At 40.1% G+C, this 20,211-nt stretch overlaps 1 protein-coding gene across 2 annotated transcripts in view; it reads left to right on the plus strand.

Moving 5' to 3' along the window:
* The window catches only part of usp43a (ubiquitin specific peptidase 43a), a 395,580-nt gene that overhangs the window by 330,989 nt on the left and 44,380 nt on the right, over positions 1 to 20,211 (plus strand). For both annotated transcript variants that reach the window (XM_048610938.1, XM_048610939.1), the window contains exon 8: positions 10,875 to 10,986. In XM_048610938.1, coding sequence (XP_048466895.1) covers positions 10,875 to 10,986 — 112 coding nt within the window. The remainder of the gene's footprint in view (positions 1 to 10,874; positions 10,987 to 20,211) is intronic.

Genomic DNA, 20,211 nt, shown 5'->3' on the forward strand with positions numbered 1-20,211 from the left:
ATGAAAAATACCATATTTTACTAACTGTCTTAATAATGTTAGATCTTTCCCACCATCCATCGTTTAACTGTGAGTGTTCTTCAAACAAAATAAAGTCTTGGACTTGATTTTTAGAAGCCCATATTACTTGAGGTAGATTGCACTGCTTTTTAATACAGCTCATGTGTTTTTTCAATTTCAAAAGATCATTCCTGCAGTTTAACAAAGCATATTAAACTTAAAATAGTCACATCTTTTAACTTTTAATGTGGGTCGGCCCAGTGGCTCAGTGGTAAGCACTGCTACCTCACAGCACCAGGGACCCAGTTCGATTTTAGCCTCAGGCAGCTGTCTGTGTGGTTTTTGCACCTTGTCCCTGTGTCTGCGTGGGTTTCCTCCGGGTGTTCCAGTTTCGTCTCATAGTCCAAAGATGTGCAGGATAGGTGGATTGGCCTTGCTAAATTGCGCACAGTGTTCAGGGATATGCAGGCTAGGTGGATTAGCCATGGGTTACAGGGATAGGGTGGGTCTGTGTGGGATGCTGTTTAGACGGTCGGTGTGGACTTGATGGGCCAAATGGAGTGCTGCCACATGGTAGAGGTTCTATGATTCCTCAGTCCTAATTCTGATTAAAATGCTGTACATAGCAGTAATTCCTTGGTTAATGTTATGTTTTTGTTTCTAAAAAAAATAAAATTTAAATGATTCAACATGAAGTGAATCAGAATTTCCTATTACAACCAATATAAAATTAGTTAGGTTTTGCAGGGATTTTCTGACCAAAGTTAAAGCATTATATTCTAAATTGAAATGTTCTTAAATTGTTATACTTGTAAATTAAATAACATCAAAATAAAGTGAATTAAAAATATAAAGAAGTATTTTATTTTTACTTGTCTTTCCTCTTGTTGGCTCCTTAATGACCCTCCCTCATCACCAACCTCCCTCCTTCACTGATCCTGATGGTCTCTTTCCCCTTTCCCCTTCTCTCTCACAAGCAAAGTGATTTGGAGAGGAAGGGACTAAGAAGATCGATGAGTGGTAAAACTGGGGTGGGAAGAGGTGAATGGGGTAGAGAAGGTAAGAGAGAGGTAAGGAATTGTTAGGGTTATTGAACAGAAGGATCAGCAAGTTGAATGATTGGGGTAGGAGAGAGTTGACGAGGAGGAGAGGTGTTGAGCTGCTGTATTGGTGAGCATGAGGTTTTGCGCGCAGGTGGGGAAGTGAACAGTAGGGTCCTGGGTAGAGTTGTAGAACAGAGAGATCTAGGGTTTCAGGTACGTAAGTTTTTGAAGTTTACATCATATATAGATGGGGTAGTTAAGAAGGCATTTAGAATGCTTGCCTTCATTGCTTCAGACCCTTGAGTACAGGCGCTGGGACATTATGTTGAGGTTGTACAGAATATTGGTGAGGTCTCTTCTGGAGTACTGCGTCCAATTCTGGTCACCCTGTTATAGGAAGGATATTATTAAGCCAGAGGTGGTTCAGAAGAGATTTACCAGGATGTTGCTGGGAACAGAGGGTTTGAGTCACACAGAAAGGCTGAATAGACTGGGACTTTTTTCACTGGAGTGTAGTGGTGGATATGGGTACAGTTACAACATTTAAGAGACATTTGGATAAGTACAGGAATAAGAAATGTTTGGAGGAATATGTACCAAGCGCATGCAGGTGGGACTAGTTTAGTTTGGGACTATGGTCAGCACGGATTGGTTGGACCAAAGGGTCCGGTTCCATGCTGCATGACTCTTATGACTGTGAGAGGCCACATGTGACATGTGAGCTGCTGTATTTCCAAAACTGTAAACATGTTCGCATGTGCCTATTTTACACGTTACTGCGTAGAATTTTATAGAAACAAAATGTGATGGGAAATGTATCAAAATTGCAAAGCTGTCATGAGATGCGATGTTATTTCGGTGATGTGAAAGATTCAGGATTGAATTTCCATGAAACATCTAACACTGGAATTTGGAAGTGCACCCCAAAGCCAGCACCCATGTGTTTATCAGAGATGGTAACAGGAACAGAAGGTATTTCACACACAAGCTGAAATTCATGGAGGCAGAACCACATTTAAAAGTGCAGCTTCCTTCAAACAGAAACCATCTTGGCCACTCAGGTGTTTCTAACTGAGCTTCAAACATTTGAGAGAAAATGTCTAAAACTATTAGAGTTCTTTGGCGGGGGGGATAGTGTACAACCAAATTTGGGAGAGTTAAAATGCTACTTTCGGCAAAAGGAGCTCATGATTGTGTGTAAAACGTGGATAAGGTCTTTGGTACTGTCAACCTGCTGTTTGAATTTTGAGAAAAAAGTGCCAGCCTGCAGCGGAAAGCCAACACTCCTTGCAATTTCAGTAGATGTTTGTCGACATTATCATTATATGATTAGTGCTGCTTGATGGTTGTAATTTTTCACAGTTGCAGTCCAGTAAGTTCACAGCTTGATTGACAGTTTAGAGGGGTTTGTAAAGGGATAGGTTTGATGTGCACACAAATGTTTGCTTTAATACGGGATTAAGTACTTGAAATGTTAAGTATATTAAATGTGTTTTTATCAAATTGAGGGCTTGTATTAAGGTGACTTGAAAGAGATACTTAAAACTTTATTTTATTCCAAATTAGCACAGCTACTGGGGTGTGCACATGGTGGTTATTGGGTGAGTTTGCATGGAGGGTCTATGGGCAAAGGGTGTTGGATGGTGGGGATGGACAGGGGTAGGCATGTGTTGGAATGACTCTGCAATTTCTGTTTTAGGAAATTGGGGATTTATAGCCTCAAAAGGAAGTGCTGTGGTTTCTGACAACCTCCTTCCCTAGAACAGTAATCAGACCATCTGGGGTACTTTCTCCCAAGCCAGGATTGCAGAGTCAGAAATTCTCTCAAATCAGTGCTTCCAACTCAGGAGTGGAGACTCACTCCTCAGGATTCATGAACATGACAGAATTATAAATATGTTGAGCACCCTGAAATAACTGAGGAGTGACCTAATTTTGGTTTTCCAAATTATGAGGGGCCTGCTTCCCTCATGGAGAGGTCAATGAGAGAGGGCACAGATTTAAGGCAATTGTTTGAAGGATTACAGGGGACATAAGGAAAATCATTTTCACCTGAAGGGGAGTGGGTGTCTGAAGTTCACTGCCTGGTTTGGGAATAGGGTCAGAAACTCACAACTTGTTTAAAAGATACCTGGATCTGCATCTGGAGTGCTATAAACTGAACCGAACGCTGGAAGGTAGCATTAAAATGGGCAGTTTGTTTATTTTTCTTTTGGCTGGTGCAGTTATAATGGGCTGAATGGTCTCTTTCTATGCAGTAACTGAATTACTCATTGTGTAGTGTAACTAACGAAAGTTGGGGAAGCATGTTAGAACCCAAAAGACCATGGTTCACATTGGCTGGAGACTGGACTAGTGTGTGAAGAGAATGGTTATCATCATAGAATCGCAACAGTATGGAAACAGGCCCTTCAGCCCAACACGTTCACACTGACTGCCAGAGCATCCCACCCAGACCCATCCCCCTAATCTACACACCCCTGAACACTACGGGCAATTTAGCACGGCCAATCCACCTAGCCTGCACATGTATGCCAGACAATGTTCAGCATTTACTGGTGTCTGATGCAAACCAGTACTGGCACAACTGCACATCAGTAAACAGCACCAGAGGGAGAAACTGTGACAGTGGACCAGGGTGCGAAGTCAGTGCGTGTGTGCAATTGTTCCTTTTTTGTTAAAAGCATGCAGCTATTCCTGGTGCCTAGCCAATTGGCATTAGGACTTAGTGATTTAAACATGCAATTAACCTGGTATCAATGGATGTTGCTGGAACAGAACTCCAAACATCTGCCACCAATTGTGTGTTAAAGTCTTCACTAACTTCATTGTTGAAAGGTCTGACTATAATTTTGTAAGCCATATCTCCCAATCGTACACTTACCAACCTTCAAAAATAGTCTATTTCTACCTACACTTAATTCACTTTTATACCTTTTATACCTCATCTATTAATCTTCTAAATACCAGTGAATACAACATTAGTATCTGTCTTCATAACTTGAGCCTTGGAGTTTATGTCCTCAGAGCCATTCTTGTAAATCTATGCTGCACTCCTGCCAGGGCCAATATATCCTTCCTAAGGTGTGGCTAGAACCGAACAATGTGCTCCAGGTCTGACCTAACTATTCATCTGTATAGCTGCAGCATGACTTTTAACCTCATTCAATCTATTCCTCCAGATGGAAAAGCCAGCATTCTATTAGCCTTTTTGGCTTTTGTTTTGTACCTGTCCATGAAGTTTTAATAATGTGTATATACGTGGACTGCTAAGTAAATTTTACAGCTCACTACTTCTAGCCTTCCACCACTTAGGAAGGACTTAGTTTAATCTTCTTTCAATCCAAAGTGGATGTCCTTTCAGTTGCAGGTATTGAACCATTTTGGCATAGTTTTTATCATTTGTTTGATCTTTCGACATCTCACTGTAATCTTATCCTTCATTCACACTGCTACCATGCAGCAAACTTGGATACAGCTTTCTATCCCGTCATCTATGTTGTTAGTAAGTACACTGAATAGTTGAGTCACCAACACAGATCACCACTAATATCCTGCCAATGAGAATACCTGCCAATTATCCTTACTGTCTGTCTTCTGCTGTTCAGTCTATCTCCTAATCAGGTCAGCTCCTTCAATTCTGTGAGCTTTAAATTTAGCTCACAGAACGTGGGGAAACTTTGCCTAACAGTTCTTTACAATCAGTCACTCTCTTTAGAAGCATTTCTAGTACCAACTTTAAAGAAATCAGCAATAAACTATAATGTTTGAAAAGATTAACTGTGGAGAGTTGACATGAAGTCAATTAAGAATTTTTTGACATACCAATATATCAAAGCAAAAGCAGCAGGGGCGATACATACTCAATAAATAGTTCATAAAATTAGTGCTTGGTAATTCACTGGAGCCCTTAAGAATTAGAATTGCAGTTTGTGAGTGTATATATTCATATGCCTTTCCCAGCAGCATGAAGAGATAAGATCTGTTTAAACAGCCAATGTATAGGGCGTCGAATTTGAAAATTATGAGAGCATAGAGACACTGGCCTCATTTTAAATGCTAGTTTCTGCTTCTGGTAGCAGGATTTTACTGCTATGTGCACAGTGTTAACTCTCACTTACAATTACAGTAACACAGCTTAGAAACAATTCATTGCATTTCAGCTTAGTTTGAGTACACTTGTTTTATCAGCTTGAGAAGATGGTGTTGCACAGGTAATATCATAAGATTAGTGATCCAAAGACCCAGGACTAATGCTGCAGACATAAGGGTTCAACCTCCACATGACAATTGTTGGAACTGTCGATTCAATTAAAAAATCTGGAACATAAAGTTAGCCTCAGTAATGGTGATCATGAGAACTATCATCAAATATTTTTTAAAAACCCATCTAGTTCACTAATGTCCTTAAGGAATGGAAATATTCCATCCTTACTTGGTCTGACTTACATGTGACTCCAGAGCCACAGCAATGTGGTTGACTCTGAAATGGCATGTAACAAATCACACATTTCAAGGGCAATCAAGGATGGGCAATAAATGCTGCCTCATCAGCAAAGCCCGAATCCTATGAAAGAATAAAATATAAAAAAGACAACAATGTAGAAATCATTAAGTGCTTGACCAGCTGTATGTACATAACCTTTCCCCAGAATCTAAATTTCCCTTACTGTACAAAATCATTTTAGAACCTCAGGAGTAATTTCTTTTAAACAATCCTTTGATGGGATTTGAACAGGAAAAAGAAAAGCATAATGGATATTTGAAGAGTACCTGTAAAAGGTCAAGTGCCAGGCTGAATGGATTAGGTTGAGCAAATGGAAGTTCTCATACTAATTTCAAGCTGTAACTAAACATACTTTTCTGTTCTTTTGAGCTTTTTGTTGCAATTTGTCTTCATGAGTCATAGAACAGCTCAGCAATACTTTGAGTTTACTTTAGTTTTGTAAATCATGAGGGGTATAGATAGAGTTAATAGTAGTTGTTTTTTTTTCCCTCGGATGGAAGATTTCAATACTAGGGGAACATTTTTAAGGTGAGAGGAAAGAGTTTAAGAAAGACATGAGGGGCAAATTTTTTTTACAGAGGGTGGTTTACGTGTGGAATGAACTTCTGAGGAAGTGGTGGATGTGGGTACAATTACAATGTTTAAAAGACATTTGGATAAGTACATGAATAGGAAAGGCTTGGAGAGACATGGGCCAGGAGCAGGCAGGTGGGACTAGCTTAATTTGAGATTATGTTAGGCATGGACTGGTTGGACCAAAGGGTCTGTTTCCTTGCTGTATGACTCTATTACTCTATGTACCAAGACACCAAGTGAAAAATGTTGTTTTGTGTGCACTTGCATTCATGTAGTGCCTTTCATCTCCTCAAGATACCTTTGTTATCACAGACAATAGCATCAGTCAATTTGCACAGAGCAAAGTGCCACAAACAGCAATAAAATATATAACCAGCTAATCTATGTGCAAGTCGTGTTGATTCAGGATGCTTATTGGCCAGGACACTGAGAGAATGTTCCTACTCATCCTCAAATAGTGCCCTGTGACTTCTTGAGCATTTGAGCAGACCAAGATCGCTTTAGCTTAAAGTGAAAATAGATACAACACCATGACCACATGTACTGAAATTTCAGCCCAGCTATCTGTTCAGAAATGAAGATTGAATCCACAGTTGATTGACTCAAATGGAAGTCCAAAGATTTATTTAGCACCCCTTCTATTTCTCATTCATGTGCCGCCTCTCAGCACATTATCCAAAAACATACCTTCAGCTTCTCCAGACGCTGTTGACACCCAATTCTACCTCACCGTTCCCCACTCTGATTTCCGCTAAATTGTAATGTTACTTGCCTGCCATCTGGAGTTGGTTGAGCAGTAATCCACAATTTAGGATTGGGAAAGCTGAAGTCTGTGATGGCACATATGCTTTTGTGGGATGGAAGAAACGTGCAGTGCTGCATCATCTCTGATTTTCTTTGTATAAGTATTAAACTTTAAGCTGAAGCAGCTTTGGCCTACTCAAGTGCATGTAAAAGGTCACAGAGGCAATATTTTAGAATGCGCAGGAGAGTTCTGTAAGTGCACTGGCCAACATTTATCCTGTAATTGACATAACAGTGCTTAGATTATCTTCTTGTTAATTCATTTCTGTTTATGGGACTTTGCTGTTTGGAAATTGATTGACTAACTGCGGTTGGGTGATGGTCCCTTTAAGAATCGGGATCTGATTTCTGGTTTTAAAAATTAGGTTCCTGTAAATGATGATGAAGTCAAGTTGCCTGAGAAATAAACAATATGAAAAAAAAGGCCAACAAGTTAATGACAGAAATGAGTAAGTTCCGAGGGCAGTCCTCTGTTTCAAAATTTAGTGTCTTTTAAAGTTCAAAGCTACATGGAGTGACGGAAGCATGTTCCAGCAGAATTCGGTTAATATTCATTGTATTGGCTAAATAGCTGAAGGATTCGACTAACAGTAAGTCAAATTTCTTGTATAGCCAAGCTGAGGAGAGTGCATTTTAGATACAAGCTCCACTGTATCATTGGTTGCATCCACTCCATCCATCACGTTTCTGATTGTGCTTTTGTAGACGTTACACATGGTTTGGGGAATCTGGAGGTCAGTTACTCACCATACAGTTCTCAGCTTCTGACGTGCTTTCATGGCCACAGTATTCATGTGACTGTTCCAGTTAGATTTCTGGTCCATAGTAACTTCCAAGAGGTTGAGAATGGGGAGTTCAGTGATAGTAATGTGTTGAACATTCAATGGAGACAGTTAGACTCTTGTATGTTGGAGAGAATGATTTGAATGAATGTCCTACTTTCTACTTGTGTGGCTTAATTTTTTTTCGTGATACCCCTGTGAAGTGCTCTGAGAAATGCTGCTACATTCTTAATTGTATGGCTGGGGAAGCAGTTATATTTTGATGTTAAGATTAACATTCCATTCATTGGCATCAGCTGACAGTATGAATGATTGTGATGCTATCAGATTTGTTCAGAGAAATAGGTCAGTTTCTGGGTGATAGTCTCACTTGGATGACCACAGTCATTATTCGAGCAGTTCTTCCTGTTCTACTTGTGGAACAAGTGCCATATTTTTCTTGCACCGTCCAATGTTTGTCCAGATTTTCCAAGGAAAGTTTGAAACCGTGGACTTCACCTCCCAGTTCAGTTATTAGAGTGCATTTGGTGATGTTTGCTGCCAGCTACACCATCCAGAGTTGGGGCCCTTGTCAGGTTTTAGGGTCTGGAGTATGTTCCATTGAGGACAATGGGATTTCAGATAAGCGCATGCAGGTTTTTTGAGGTCTTGTGTCAATGACTGAGCGCTTCAGTTGTCATTAGCCAGTAGTGCCATTTGAGGAGGGTCCTTTTCCTGTGGACATCAGGAAGTTCAATGTGTGCAAGTAAAGCTACTTGAACTGTGCTGGTACATTGTATAAATAATCTTCATGACTTCCTGTAGGTAGATGTCTCCCATGATAATGTAGTGGCTCCTGAGCCATAGTACTCTACTGTTGGGTCAGCTTGGATGAATGAGGCCTTGCATGTGTTTTGGCTCTGTTACTCAAGATGGTACCCACCCATCCCTTTGAGATTCGCTCAATCCTGACATTGCTCCGACGCTGTGGTGGTTTGGCCAATAGAACAATATATAGTAAAGAGTGATGACAAGGAATTTTGGCATTGGATTATGGGTAGATGTTAGCTAGAGAACTGGACATGAAGCTCTTCTGTGGGGTTCAGATGGTTCAAGTGGAAGGCTTAAAACAACGGTCTTAATGGTGTTTGTTTAAAGTCTTTATGCTCTGAAGTTGGTTTCCAAAGAACTTAGATCTTCAGTGAGCTTTTTCTCAATGTCAGCACATTGTGAAGATATTATAAAAAGTTCTTTAGCCTGAAAAACCTAGGCCAAATTGTTAGCATGTGTGCTGAGTCATGACCTTGTGGGAGGACAGTCACACGTTTACAAGAGAGCCAATTTTAGGGCTGATCCCTGTGGGAACTCATTGTTTATAATATGTAGGTAGTTGGTTTGATCTCCAAGGTGCTCATGGTAAAGTTGGCTGTTAATCTTGGAACTGAGTTGTTGTAGAATTCTCATACAGCATATGACCTTGGAGAGTTTCAGCAAGCAAGGTAATTTCCTGTCTTTAGGCCTTTCTGGAAAATGACCTCAATGTGTGAGATCAGTGTAAGGACCTGTTCAGAGCAGTTGCTGCCTGTATGAAGCCTGTCTGTTGGAGGGACGTTTCAGCTTCTAGGTTGGGACTCTGTCCCAACACAAGTAGTCACATCTATGTATGGCATTGGTAAATTAACTGCTCAGAATGAAAGTCTTTAAGGTTTGGAACTGTTTTGAAACTGTACCAGTGTTCAAATTTGCAAAAATAGACAGATGCCAGTTAGAATGCATGTTGCTTTGAATATGTGTCTTTTCAGCTGTAGTGTTGTGAACTAATAACCTACCAAGCACTGTCACAGACACTGATGTGACAGTGTTCTATATAGTGCTTGTGATATTAGTCACTGTTTCCACGAGGTGATCTTAATTCAATGTAGCAATCCACTCAGGAATCTAGAAAGATTTTAGCATTAACTATAAATAAATAATATTTTGAAATAACAACGCACTGAAGTGTGGATTCTGTCTTTTGTTGGTAAACTGAAAACACCCAGCGCTACCATTTCTTTAGGACTATCTAGAAATTGAGTTCTGTGCTTTCAAGTTGCTTGCTTGAAGTCAAATTGTGAACGTGGCAAAGTTTATTCCAATTAAATGTAATAAGTGTTTAAGTTATTCAAGTTTAGAAATTTTCACCCTTGTTCTGTCCCTTTTGCAGCTTTTCTTGACCCATGTAGTTCAAAATCTCAATGTTCTGTCCATTCCTGAGATGAACCCAAAGCCTCGCACCTGATCCAACACCAAGAATGCGCACTTCCACCTCTGAAACATCTAGCTTTAACCCACCATAGGCGCAGCCACATTTTTGTTTCCCCCAGGTCCATTTTATTTCCAGTGTTCTGTTTACTTTTTCCATACTTTATTTTTGATGATGGAGGGAACAAGAGTAAGAGTAGAGCCTTCAAGGTTCTCAGTTTAAATGTTTCCATCTTTCATATATTCAGTCTGCCTTTTAAAATCTTGCTGAAATCAATTTTATGATCAAATGTTTACACCTCTCCTTACTCTTCCATTACTGCTCTGTGTCTTGATCTCTTCTGTGAAGTACTTTGGAATGCTTTACGACTTAAAGGGACTTTATGAAGAGCCAGAAATGAAAGGCCAGAATTTATTCAGTTCAGTCCTATGGTGTTGATTTTTGAATGCTTTTTTGAGATCCATAACTCCAGTTTGTGATTTAAATATCTGTAATGAGACATAAAATCACTTGAAGGTATTTCCCTTTATAAGTAAAACTTGCTCAGTCATGATAAAGTCACACTATTGAAATTATTGATTGACTTCAAGCGATTTGTACAGGATTTTAATGCCTCCTTTAATTAACAATGCTTCTTCAAAGCTTACAAACTGTAAAAATAGTTCAGTCATTTATACTGTGGTACTCAATTGAAAATGCACTCTGCTTATCTAAATCAAACTGAAGAACTTACTGGTAACTGGTTTAGCACCTATGGACAAATTCAATTGTGTTTTACAGTGGGAATAAAAATCTCTCTTAAAACCCATTGCAGTGATATTATTGTTCTCATAGAGTCGTAAATCATACAATGCATTTTTAGGTTGATGAACTGTAAACCCAATCAATGGTTATTGGTCAGCTAGCATTTTAACTGAATGGTGTTATGTTGATTTTCTTAGGTTTGGTCCACCATTTTTGGTAAGGGAAGATCGAACTTTGACCTGGGATCAGCTGCAGTTCTGCATCCTGAACAAAATGTGCTGTCTGATGAGAAATGAGACCCACTGGCAGGTCAGTACAGTGCAAAGGAAATTGGGAAACTTTGAGATTCTGAAATTGGTTATCAATGAAAGTGAAGAAAAATAGATGTAACACAAGTCCAGACTAAGCTGATGTTATTTCCTGCATATTGTATGTGTGGATCCCCTTTATATGATCTGGTATGATTCAGGTCATCATAGAGTCATAGAGTTGTACAGCACAGAAACAGACCCTTCAGTCCAACTTGTCCATGCCTACCAGATATCCTAAATTAATCTAGTTCCACTTGCCAGCATTTGGCCCATGTCCCTCTACACCCTTTCCTGTTCGTATACCATCCAGATGCCTTTTAAATGTTGTTATTGTACAAATTTCCAACACTTCCTCTGGCAGCTCGTTCCAATCACGCACCACCCTCTGTATGAGAAATGTTGCCCCTTGGGTCCCTTTTAAGTCTTTCTCCAGTCACTTTAAACCTATGCCCTCTATTTTTGGACCACCCCACCTTGGGGAAAAGACCTTGGCTATTCATCCTATCCATGCCCCTTATGATTTTATAAACCTCAATAAGGTCACTCCTCAGCCTCTGACGCTCGAGGGAAAATAGCCCCAGCCTATTCAGCCTCTCCATATAGCACAAACCCTCCAACCCTGGCAACATCCTTGTAAATCTTTTCTGAACCCTTTCACATTTCACAATGTCCTTCCTGTAACAGGGAGACCAGAATTGCACACAGTATTCCAAAAGTGCCCAACCAATGTCCTGTACAGCCGCAACATAACCTCCCAACTCCTATACTCAATGCACTGACCAATAATGGCAAGCATACCAAACGCCTTCTTCATTGTGCTACCTACAACGACTCCACTTTCAAGGAACTATGAACCTGCACTCCAAGGTCTCCTTGTTCAGCAACAATCCTCAGGACCTTACCATTAAGTGTATAAGTCCTGCCCTCATATGCCCTAGTTATAATTGTCAGTTATACTTGCTGCAATTTCCTTTTGATAAAGAGAGCTGAAAATTCTTTTGGTAACCTTCCCATATTTACTAAACTTCACAGCATTGTATTTACTAGAAAGCATAAATGTAGCTTCACTTACTCTACATGTGGATTGAGTTGTCAGTTCATTCTGTGCAGCACATTATTTCTAAAGCAGGCTCTCAACAATGCAGATGTGCACACAGTGATGTGTGATTTATCTTCCTCAGCCTAATATTATGTACAACCATTCTTCCTTAACTGTTACCTTGCTCCAGCATCCATTTCTGACATCTGGTGTTAGAATTTCTATAATTAAAGCATACATTGGTATTTAATACCACTCAGTACTTCGCAATGTACACATGGGCAAATGCATGTCACTTCTCAAAGACTATATGACCGCATCAGCATCTTTGTACCTTAAAGAGAGAGATAGAGAGTGAGGACAGCCTTACTCTGTGATTGAAAGTCCCTGCTAAATACATTTTCTTGTTTTGATAAATTTAAAAAAAAACCTAAGAGTTCATGCAACATGTGAAATGAACAATAGTGAAACATAAGTTCTGATTATGGAAAAAGGAACCACCAGTGAATTAGATCTGTACCACTTACAAACCTAACTCATTAAATTATGCCTCAAGTTATTTCCTGTCTTAGATTTGAATCAGCACTTAAGTCATGCTGAGCATTTTCTGTGTACAGTAACAGAAATAAGTAGACAAGGGGATGTTGCGCACTCTTTGAGTTTAGATGATGCTCAGAAATAATTTAAGGTTATCTTTCATATTATGTATTGTTTTAACTGCTTAATTGTATTGTAGGCTTTAACGTACAGTAGTTCTTCAAATATAGATGGACAGCCAGAGAGTATGTTAAATGTCCAACCAAAGGACATTATACCTAGCAGTGGTTTTAATTTGCATCACCTCATTAAAAGAATTTGTGATAAGTCTAATGAAGCTAATATTATTGATGCCAAGAAAAGGCATTGAGGTTTCCCAGAGGTTACTTGTCAAATTAATGCTTAATGATTTAGAGCGGACACGATTTAAAATATTCAGTATTGAATGTTCTATTAAGCACATTTATTACAAATTGCATTAGGATGTTACGAGTGATGTGCTATTGTCTGAAGTAAAGGCAGTTCAATCTACTTTGGAGTTTTGAAGATAATTTGGATTCATCTCAGACTACCAAAGATAAAATTAATCAATATCTGTGAGAATCTCTTGGGATACAACAGCATACTTGGTCACTGCTTCATTATTTCTGATATAAATGTTTAATTCCAGCTACTGGGTGAAAGGAATACCACAATCTTTGTGCTTATGCTGCTGCAAATACCAGTGTTTTGTGCATCTGTACATCCATAAACTGTCCAAGTCTTAAACACTTTTTTACATGGACAGTGTGGTGCTCTTGGTAACACTTGGCTTGAAAGCAGAGTGTTTATTTATTCTGTGCCAAAACATTTATCCAGATGCTTTACAAGTGCGCCTTGAAGCCACATGATATTCATTCCAATAACTAAATGGGATGGTTGCAATGGACCATTTCAAAGCTGTGCCGTAAACTGATCCCTTAGCATTTGACATCTGGAAAAGAATGAAGTTCTTGCAGTTTCCAATTGACAGAAACTGGGTTCCATCAGGTTCCAATCATAGTTTTTTCAGAATGGCAGAGGCAGATGTGCATAGGCAACAGGATTGCAGGCATGGTGAATGAAATACAACAATCAATAATGCAGATGCTGGAAATCTCAAAGTAATATAGAAGATTCCAGAAATATTCGTCAAGGCAGGTAGTATCAATGCATAAAAACAGAGTTCACCTTTAAGATCGTAATGACTGTTCTTCACAACTGATCTGATTTCCTGATGAAGCATAATCACAGCCTGAAACATTGAATCTCTATATCTTTGTAGATGCTGTCTGACCTGTTGAGTGTTTTTATAACGATCAATTATATCTGTGGGTTTCACCCTGGGATTCTCCTTTCTTATCAAACCCAACTAAGGCACATCATTTTGCACCTTCCAAAACTACTGAAGTGCCACTATGTTCCTCCTCAGCACTAAACAGGAGACAACAGATTTTTACAGCACAGGAGGTGGCTCATTATGCCTGTGTAGTGTCTTTGAGAGAGATGTACAATTTGATCCCACACCCCTGTCTTTTCTCATAGTCTTACAAATTATTTTTGTTTTGAAATATATCTCCAATTTCCTTACCAAAATTACTGGGATATAAAAACACAAGCTGCTGGTAAAGCTCAGCATCTGTGAAAAAGAAATCAGAGTTAACATTTCCGGTCTGGTGACCCTCAGAATTGATGGTAACTAGGAAAATGTTGTTTTATCTGCAGAAAATAGGGAGCGGTTGGGATAGGGAGTAAACAATAGGATAGAGTCCGAAGAGAGAGGAGAGCAGTTGGTTTGACAAAGGAGTTGATGACAATCTGGCTGGGAGGGTGAATGGGGACTGTTAGTGACTAACAATAGGTAGAGTGCAATGGCAGCCGATGTGATTACAGGGCCTGGTCTGTGGGGTGGGAGGCCTGGACATGGGAGAGTTTAGGCCCTAACATTATTGAACTCGATATTGAGTCCAGAGGGCTACAGGGTCCCCAAGTGGAAAATGAGGTGTTGTTCTTCCAGCTTGCGTTGAGCTTCGCTGGAACACTGCAACAAGCCTGAGACAGAGATGTTGGTCAGGAACAGGGTGGTGTGTTAAAGTGGCAGGCAACAGGTAGATCACAGTCTTTTTTGTGAGCAGAACGTAGATGTTCTGCGAAGCGGTCACCCAGTCTATGCTTCGTTTCCCCAGTGTAGAGGAGACCACATTGTGAACAGAAAATGGGATATAAACACTGTGATTTATACATATGTTAATATCATTTATTGTAAATGTGGTTTTTTTTTGGTTTTTGAGTTAGTAAAATGCCTCAAGTTAATAATTGTTGGAATTTCTGTAGCCATCATGATTTCTTTTAAAACACTTTGAAGCCTAGCTTTTGAATTAATGAGTTTTTGCACAATGTTATTGGGTTTTTTGTTTACCTTAGATTGTTTTGTGACCTTGCAAGTAAAGTAATGGGACCTCAAGATTCATATAACTTGACTTTTAAGCTTAGGGGAAACACGCATAAATGGGAGATTTTATTTTGGTTTTACTTTGAGCTTTGAGCAGTCCAGTGAAGTCCTTTGATGGAGATATTTGCATAGACTAATGTTCTTGAAAAGGGAAGAATGTAATGAAACTGGAATATCTTAAAGTTAGAGTTAATGATAGTCCCAGACCAAAAGTGTTGGGATAAAACCCTGAGGTGGTTACTTAAAGGTGAGTATGTTTAAAATCAGGTGTATAATATCTCCAGGAAGAAACTAAATGCAGTTTCAGCCTGAAAGTTAAAATCACAAATGCCTTAAACTTTCCGAGGTGTTAGAGATTCGACCTCTGATGTGAATTTCTGTGCAATGTGTGTTTTTGGTACCATACCAGTGGTGTGTTTTTGTCTTCTCACTTTTTAATGGAGTGTTTTGGGATTAATGAGATTAGACTTTTACTTTGTGTTTAAAAATCTTTGAGTAATTAGATAGTTTGGTTTATTCTTTTGATAATAAACTTTCATTTTATTGTTGAAGCAAAATCTGCAAAATTATCTGTTTATGTTTCAGCAAGAGACTTGTTTTGTTAAAACCAAGCCAGATCAAAGTGTGATCAGTCCAGTAATAAAATCAGCTGCGTTCAGAAGCTTATTATCAATTCTACTTCCAACACCCTTTCAGCAAATACAGACCAGATCAACGTAACTTGTTGAATAAAAACAATTCTTTTCATCTTGTCCTGGCTTTTTTGTTGTCAATTACCTTTCCTTTTGTTACTGACCCAACTACAGGCGGAAACAGTTTTTCCTTATATACTCCTTTAAAACTTTTCGTAATGTTTAAAGCCTCCATTAAATCTCTCCTTCAGCTTCTTTACACTGTGTAGAACAATCCTATCTTTTCTACTGTCTCTCCACATAATTGAGCTCCCTCATCTTTGGTATCATTTTGGTAAATCTCTCCAGAACCGTGCCACAGTGCATTGACGGGAGGACTAACCAGTAGTAATGGAAGTTGGTTAGTATGCAGTAGATGTTGAATTAAACACATTCAAGATCATGCATTGACTTAAACCTGTGTAATAGTCATTCCCTTCAATGATTCTGGTGCGGCACAGGACAGCAGTATTCTACAGGTAGCTATACAGATGAAGCTGGGAGATTGGCGTATAAGCACTGCAGATAACACAGGCTGGTTTCTAATTAAGAGAGACTTGATGGAGTCTGCTTTACTGCCACAGTAACGGTAGATCTTATTTCAGCACAAGATCAGATACACCTTGCACATGCTGGACACTGTTACGTAAATCTGATGGTTATTCCACTTGTGTAGATTAGAAGCAGTTTCATTTACAAGTCTGTGTCTGCAATTTAATCAGCTTTTACTTGTGGGATGTCAGTAGTATAAATGTTAAAAAGCACTGATGTAACAAGCAAGGCCTGTGATAAACTCTCATCTAAGTTGAATGTCGAAAAGAGTCAGATAAAGACCGGCAGGACATACGGTGGGAATGAAAACCCAGGCAGGACTTGTGTACAAATGCACATCCTGGAACAAATATTTATGAAGCAGAAGTTCAGCTGAAACGCGATGAAGCAGTATCCATAACAGAGATTTGAAGCAGAATTTTATCAAAAATCAGCTAAGTGTAATTTTGACAAGTTCTCTCTATGAACCCATGCAGGATTTCTCATGCTATTCTCTGAGACTCACTTCAATACCTATACAGCACGCATCTATAGCACCCCGACTGTCCTATCTACTCACTCACCAGAGGCAGAAGTTCTCACTGCTTCTAGTATCCCTGTGGATTCCTTGGCAATGCTGTTTTTAATGTCTAAATTTACACCCAGTCAAGCTCTTCAAGCCTTTTACCATGCACCTGGTGAGAAAGGAACCAAGAAGAAACAATTCTCATGGGTGGCATGGCTGACACTTCATTGCGTATACAAATTGGTATGTTGATACGTTGCTATTAAAGGACCAAGCAAAACAGGTTACCCATCCTTAGCAACATCCCATCTCAGAACCCTGTCAGAGGGAGTGCCGCTCTTTTTCCCCAATGCCCAGCGTATTGTTCAATGCATCATAGAGTCATACAATCGCTACAGTGTGAAAGCAGGCCATTTGGTCCATCGGGTCCACACCAACCCTCCAAACAGCAACCCACCCACACACAGCCCCCTTACCCTGTCCGTGTAATCCTGCATTTCCCATCGCTAATCCACCTAGCCAGTGCATCCCTGGACCCTATGGGCAATTTAGCATGGCCAATCCACCTAACCTGCACGTCATTAGACTGTAGGAGGAATCTGGAGCACACAGAGGAAACCCACACAGACAAGGGGAGAATGTGCAAATTCCACACAGACAGTTACTCATAGATGAGATCGAACCTGATTCCTGATGCTGTGAGGCACCACTGAGTTACCATGCTGCCCACATTTAGGACCTTCACATGCTGAAAAATCTTCAACAGTTGAAAAAACTCACTTTTATTCAGCAACAGGAAAGACAAAGAAAATACAAAGCTGTATTTGAGTCTGATAACAAACAGGGACCACTTGTCTTTTGAGTACCAAGTTATTTACTGTGATTGCTACACCCAGCTCCCATCTATTAGAAGCGAGTGTCGATATAAGTCCTGATCTGGCTTGTTGCGCTTGATGGTGCAGTACTCAGCTGTGCAGAAGGTGATGTTCCTCTTATTCAGTGCCCTCACCGTCCTCCTAGGAAGAATACTGTTGCTCTTCAGCGTCCGTCACACCGCCTCTTTGCCTGCTCCAGTTGTCCTGACCATAGTGCGCTAGGATATTGTCGCACACTCTGTTTGACTGTATTGCAAGACCCTCCCCAGACTGACTGAGACATCGGACCCTTCGCTTTAGGAGGCCCAATGCTTGCTCCATGATGGCCCTGATCGAAGATTTTTTATTTTAACCCATTCATGCGATGTGAATATCACTGGCTGTTCCAGCACTTTATGCCCATCCGTAGTTATCCTTGAGAAAGTGGTGATGAGCTGCCTTTTTGAATTGCTGCAGTCATTTGGTGTAAGTTGAGCCACAGTGCTGTTCAGGATGGAAATCCAGAATTTTAAACCGGTGACAGTGAAGGAACAGCGATATATTTCCAAGTCAGGATTGTTACGGAGGGGGAATGGCTGAACCCCTCTGATACTTAAACCCACACTAGCCCCAATCTGCTATTACAGGAGTGGAGGCTTCCTTCTAACAATTACCCCCGAAACACCCAGAGAAGCTCATTTTTCCCCCCCATAATCTGTTAAATTAATGGTTAAAGGAAAGGAAATCCCTAATCCACTTTATAAGTAACAAATTACAATTTATTTATTTAACCTTAACAATGAACAAATTAAAAGAGACACTAACAAACCGAACAATTTCTCCCCTTTATAGTAACTGCTCCCTAGCTAAACTAAATTCTACTGGAATACTATTCAAATAAACTCAAGTCACACTTAATAAATTTAATTAATAAGAACACAATAAATTAAAACTTAATCTCTCCAAGTTCACAGAGACTGGGACCTCCTGCTTTCTCAAGCTTTTCTCCTGACAATCTTCCTTTACAGATATATTTCTGTAGTTGCTTCTGTGAGGACTTCTAACTAAACTACCGCAGTTCCTTTAAATTAGATGGATTTTCTCTGAGAGCAAAACGTATTGTCCTATGGCAATTGGCTCTATCTCTCTTTCTGCCGATTTTCAAAAAACACTTTCTTAAATACCACTGATGATGCAACAAATTCTCACAATATGATTGGGTTCAGGCTGTCAACACCATCAGTTTTTAAATTCAATTGGCTAAATTCCAGCTCATGGCCACAACATCAAAACAAGACTGGTGTTTTGCCTGCCCACTGTAAAGATTTTTTGGACACACTTGTTTCATTTTTTGAGGCTCTCTGTAGTGGCAACTTCAGCTACTGCGCACAGACATTCATTTTTTAAAGATTTCTAAGCACAGACAAAGGACAAACTCTTAAAGAAACCAGCTTCACAATTACTGTACCCACCTTTCTAGCAGGATGGTGAGTGGCTTGGAGGGGAATTTGCAGGAGATAGTGTTCCCATGTATCTGCTACCCTTGTCCTTCTAGATGGAAGTGGTGGTAGGTTTAGAACATACTATCTAAGGAGCCTTGTTGAATTTCTGCAGTGCATCCCATAGATATTACAGATTGCGGCTACTGAGCATCAGTGTGATGGAGGGAGTGGATATTTGTGGATGTGGTGCCAACCAAGTGGGCTTTGTCCTGGATAATGTGAAATTTACGTTGCATGATGGCCTACTGCAACATGTCCACCCCGTTGACTGATCACTGCTGTCAACCGTTAAAAGCTGCTTGGATTTGCTTCTGCGCTTAAAGCTAACGCGGGACAGAAGGACTGTGAGCCTTTAACCTCTGGCTGAGATGGCAAAGAACAAAAATGCAAGGCACAGCAGAGGTGCTGTGAGCTTCCACGTAGGTACAAAGTGAATGAGTGCTAAGAAAGCAACCAGTGAGCGCTGAGCTGGATCCTAGTTGAATCAATGAGAAGGGTGCCTGTCCTTGCACAAAGTGTTGTGGCAGTGGTGTTCCAATGATGAGTGCTGGTGAAGTCCAAAGCACTGTAGTGCAGACTCTCATTGTAACTAGACAGGAGATGTACCATGATGGTGTGGTGAGGCTCATACATGTCCGATGCCAATGTAGATGGACGGGGTTGTGGGCAGTCACTGGCCATGGAATATGCTGTGAGATGTTGGTGACTGATTTCCAAGAGTGATGCCCAAAGGAGAATGCAGTGAGCTGGAGTCACCAGGTGCCTGCTCACTGACTTCCAGATGAGAAATTGTTGCTGTCTCGTTTCTATCCAGCAATTGGGAGAATGAAAAGCTGGACATCATCAAGGCAATAATGGCATGCCAGTGTGTGTAAATGATAAAAGTAGGCCTCTCTCCGTTCATTAGCCAGATTTATGTTCAAAATATGGTTGGAGAATTAAACTTTTTTTCTTGACGTGAGAATCTAGGAGAAACCTAGGAGACACTAAGGGGCAATTTAGCTTGGCCAATCAACCTAACCTGCACATCTTTGGCCAGTGGGAGCACCTGGAGTAAACCCACACGAACACAGGAAGAATGTGCAAACTCCAC

This window comes from Rhincodon typus, chromosome 23, assembly GCF_021869965.1.
Source record: "Rhincodon typus isolate 14 chromosome 23, sRhiTyp1.1, whole genome shotgun sequence".
NCBI lineage: Eukaryota > Metazoa > Chordata > Chondrichthyes > Orectolobiformes > Rhincodontidae > Rhincodon > Rhincodon typus.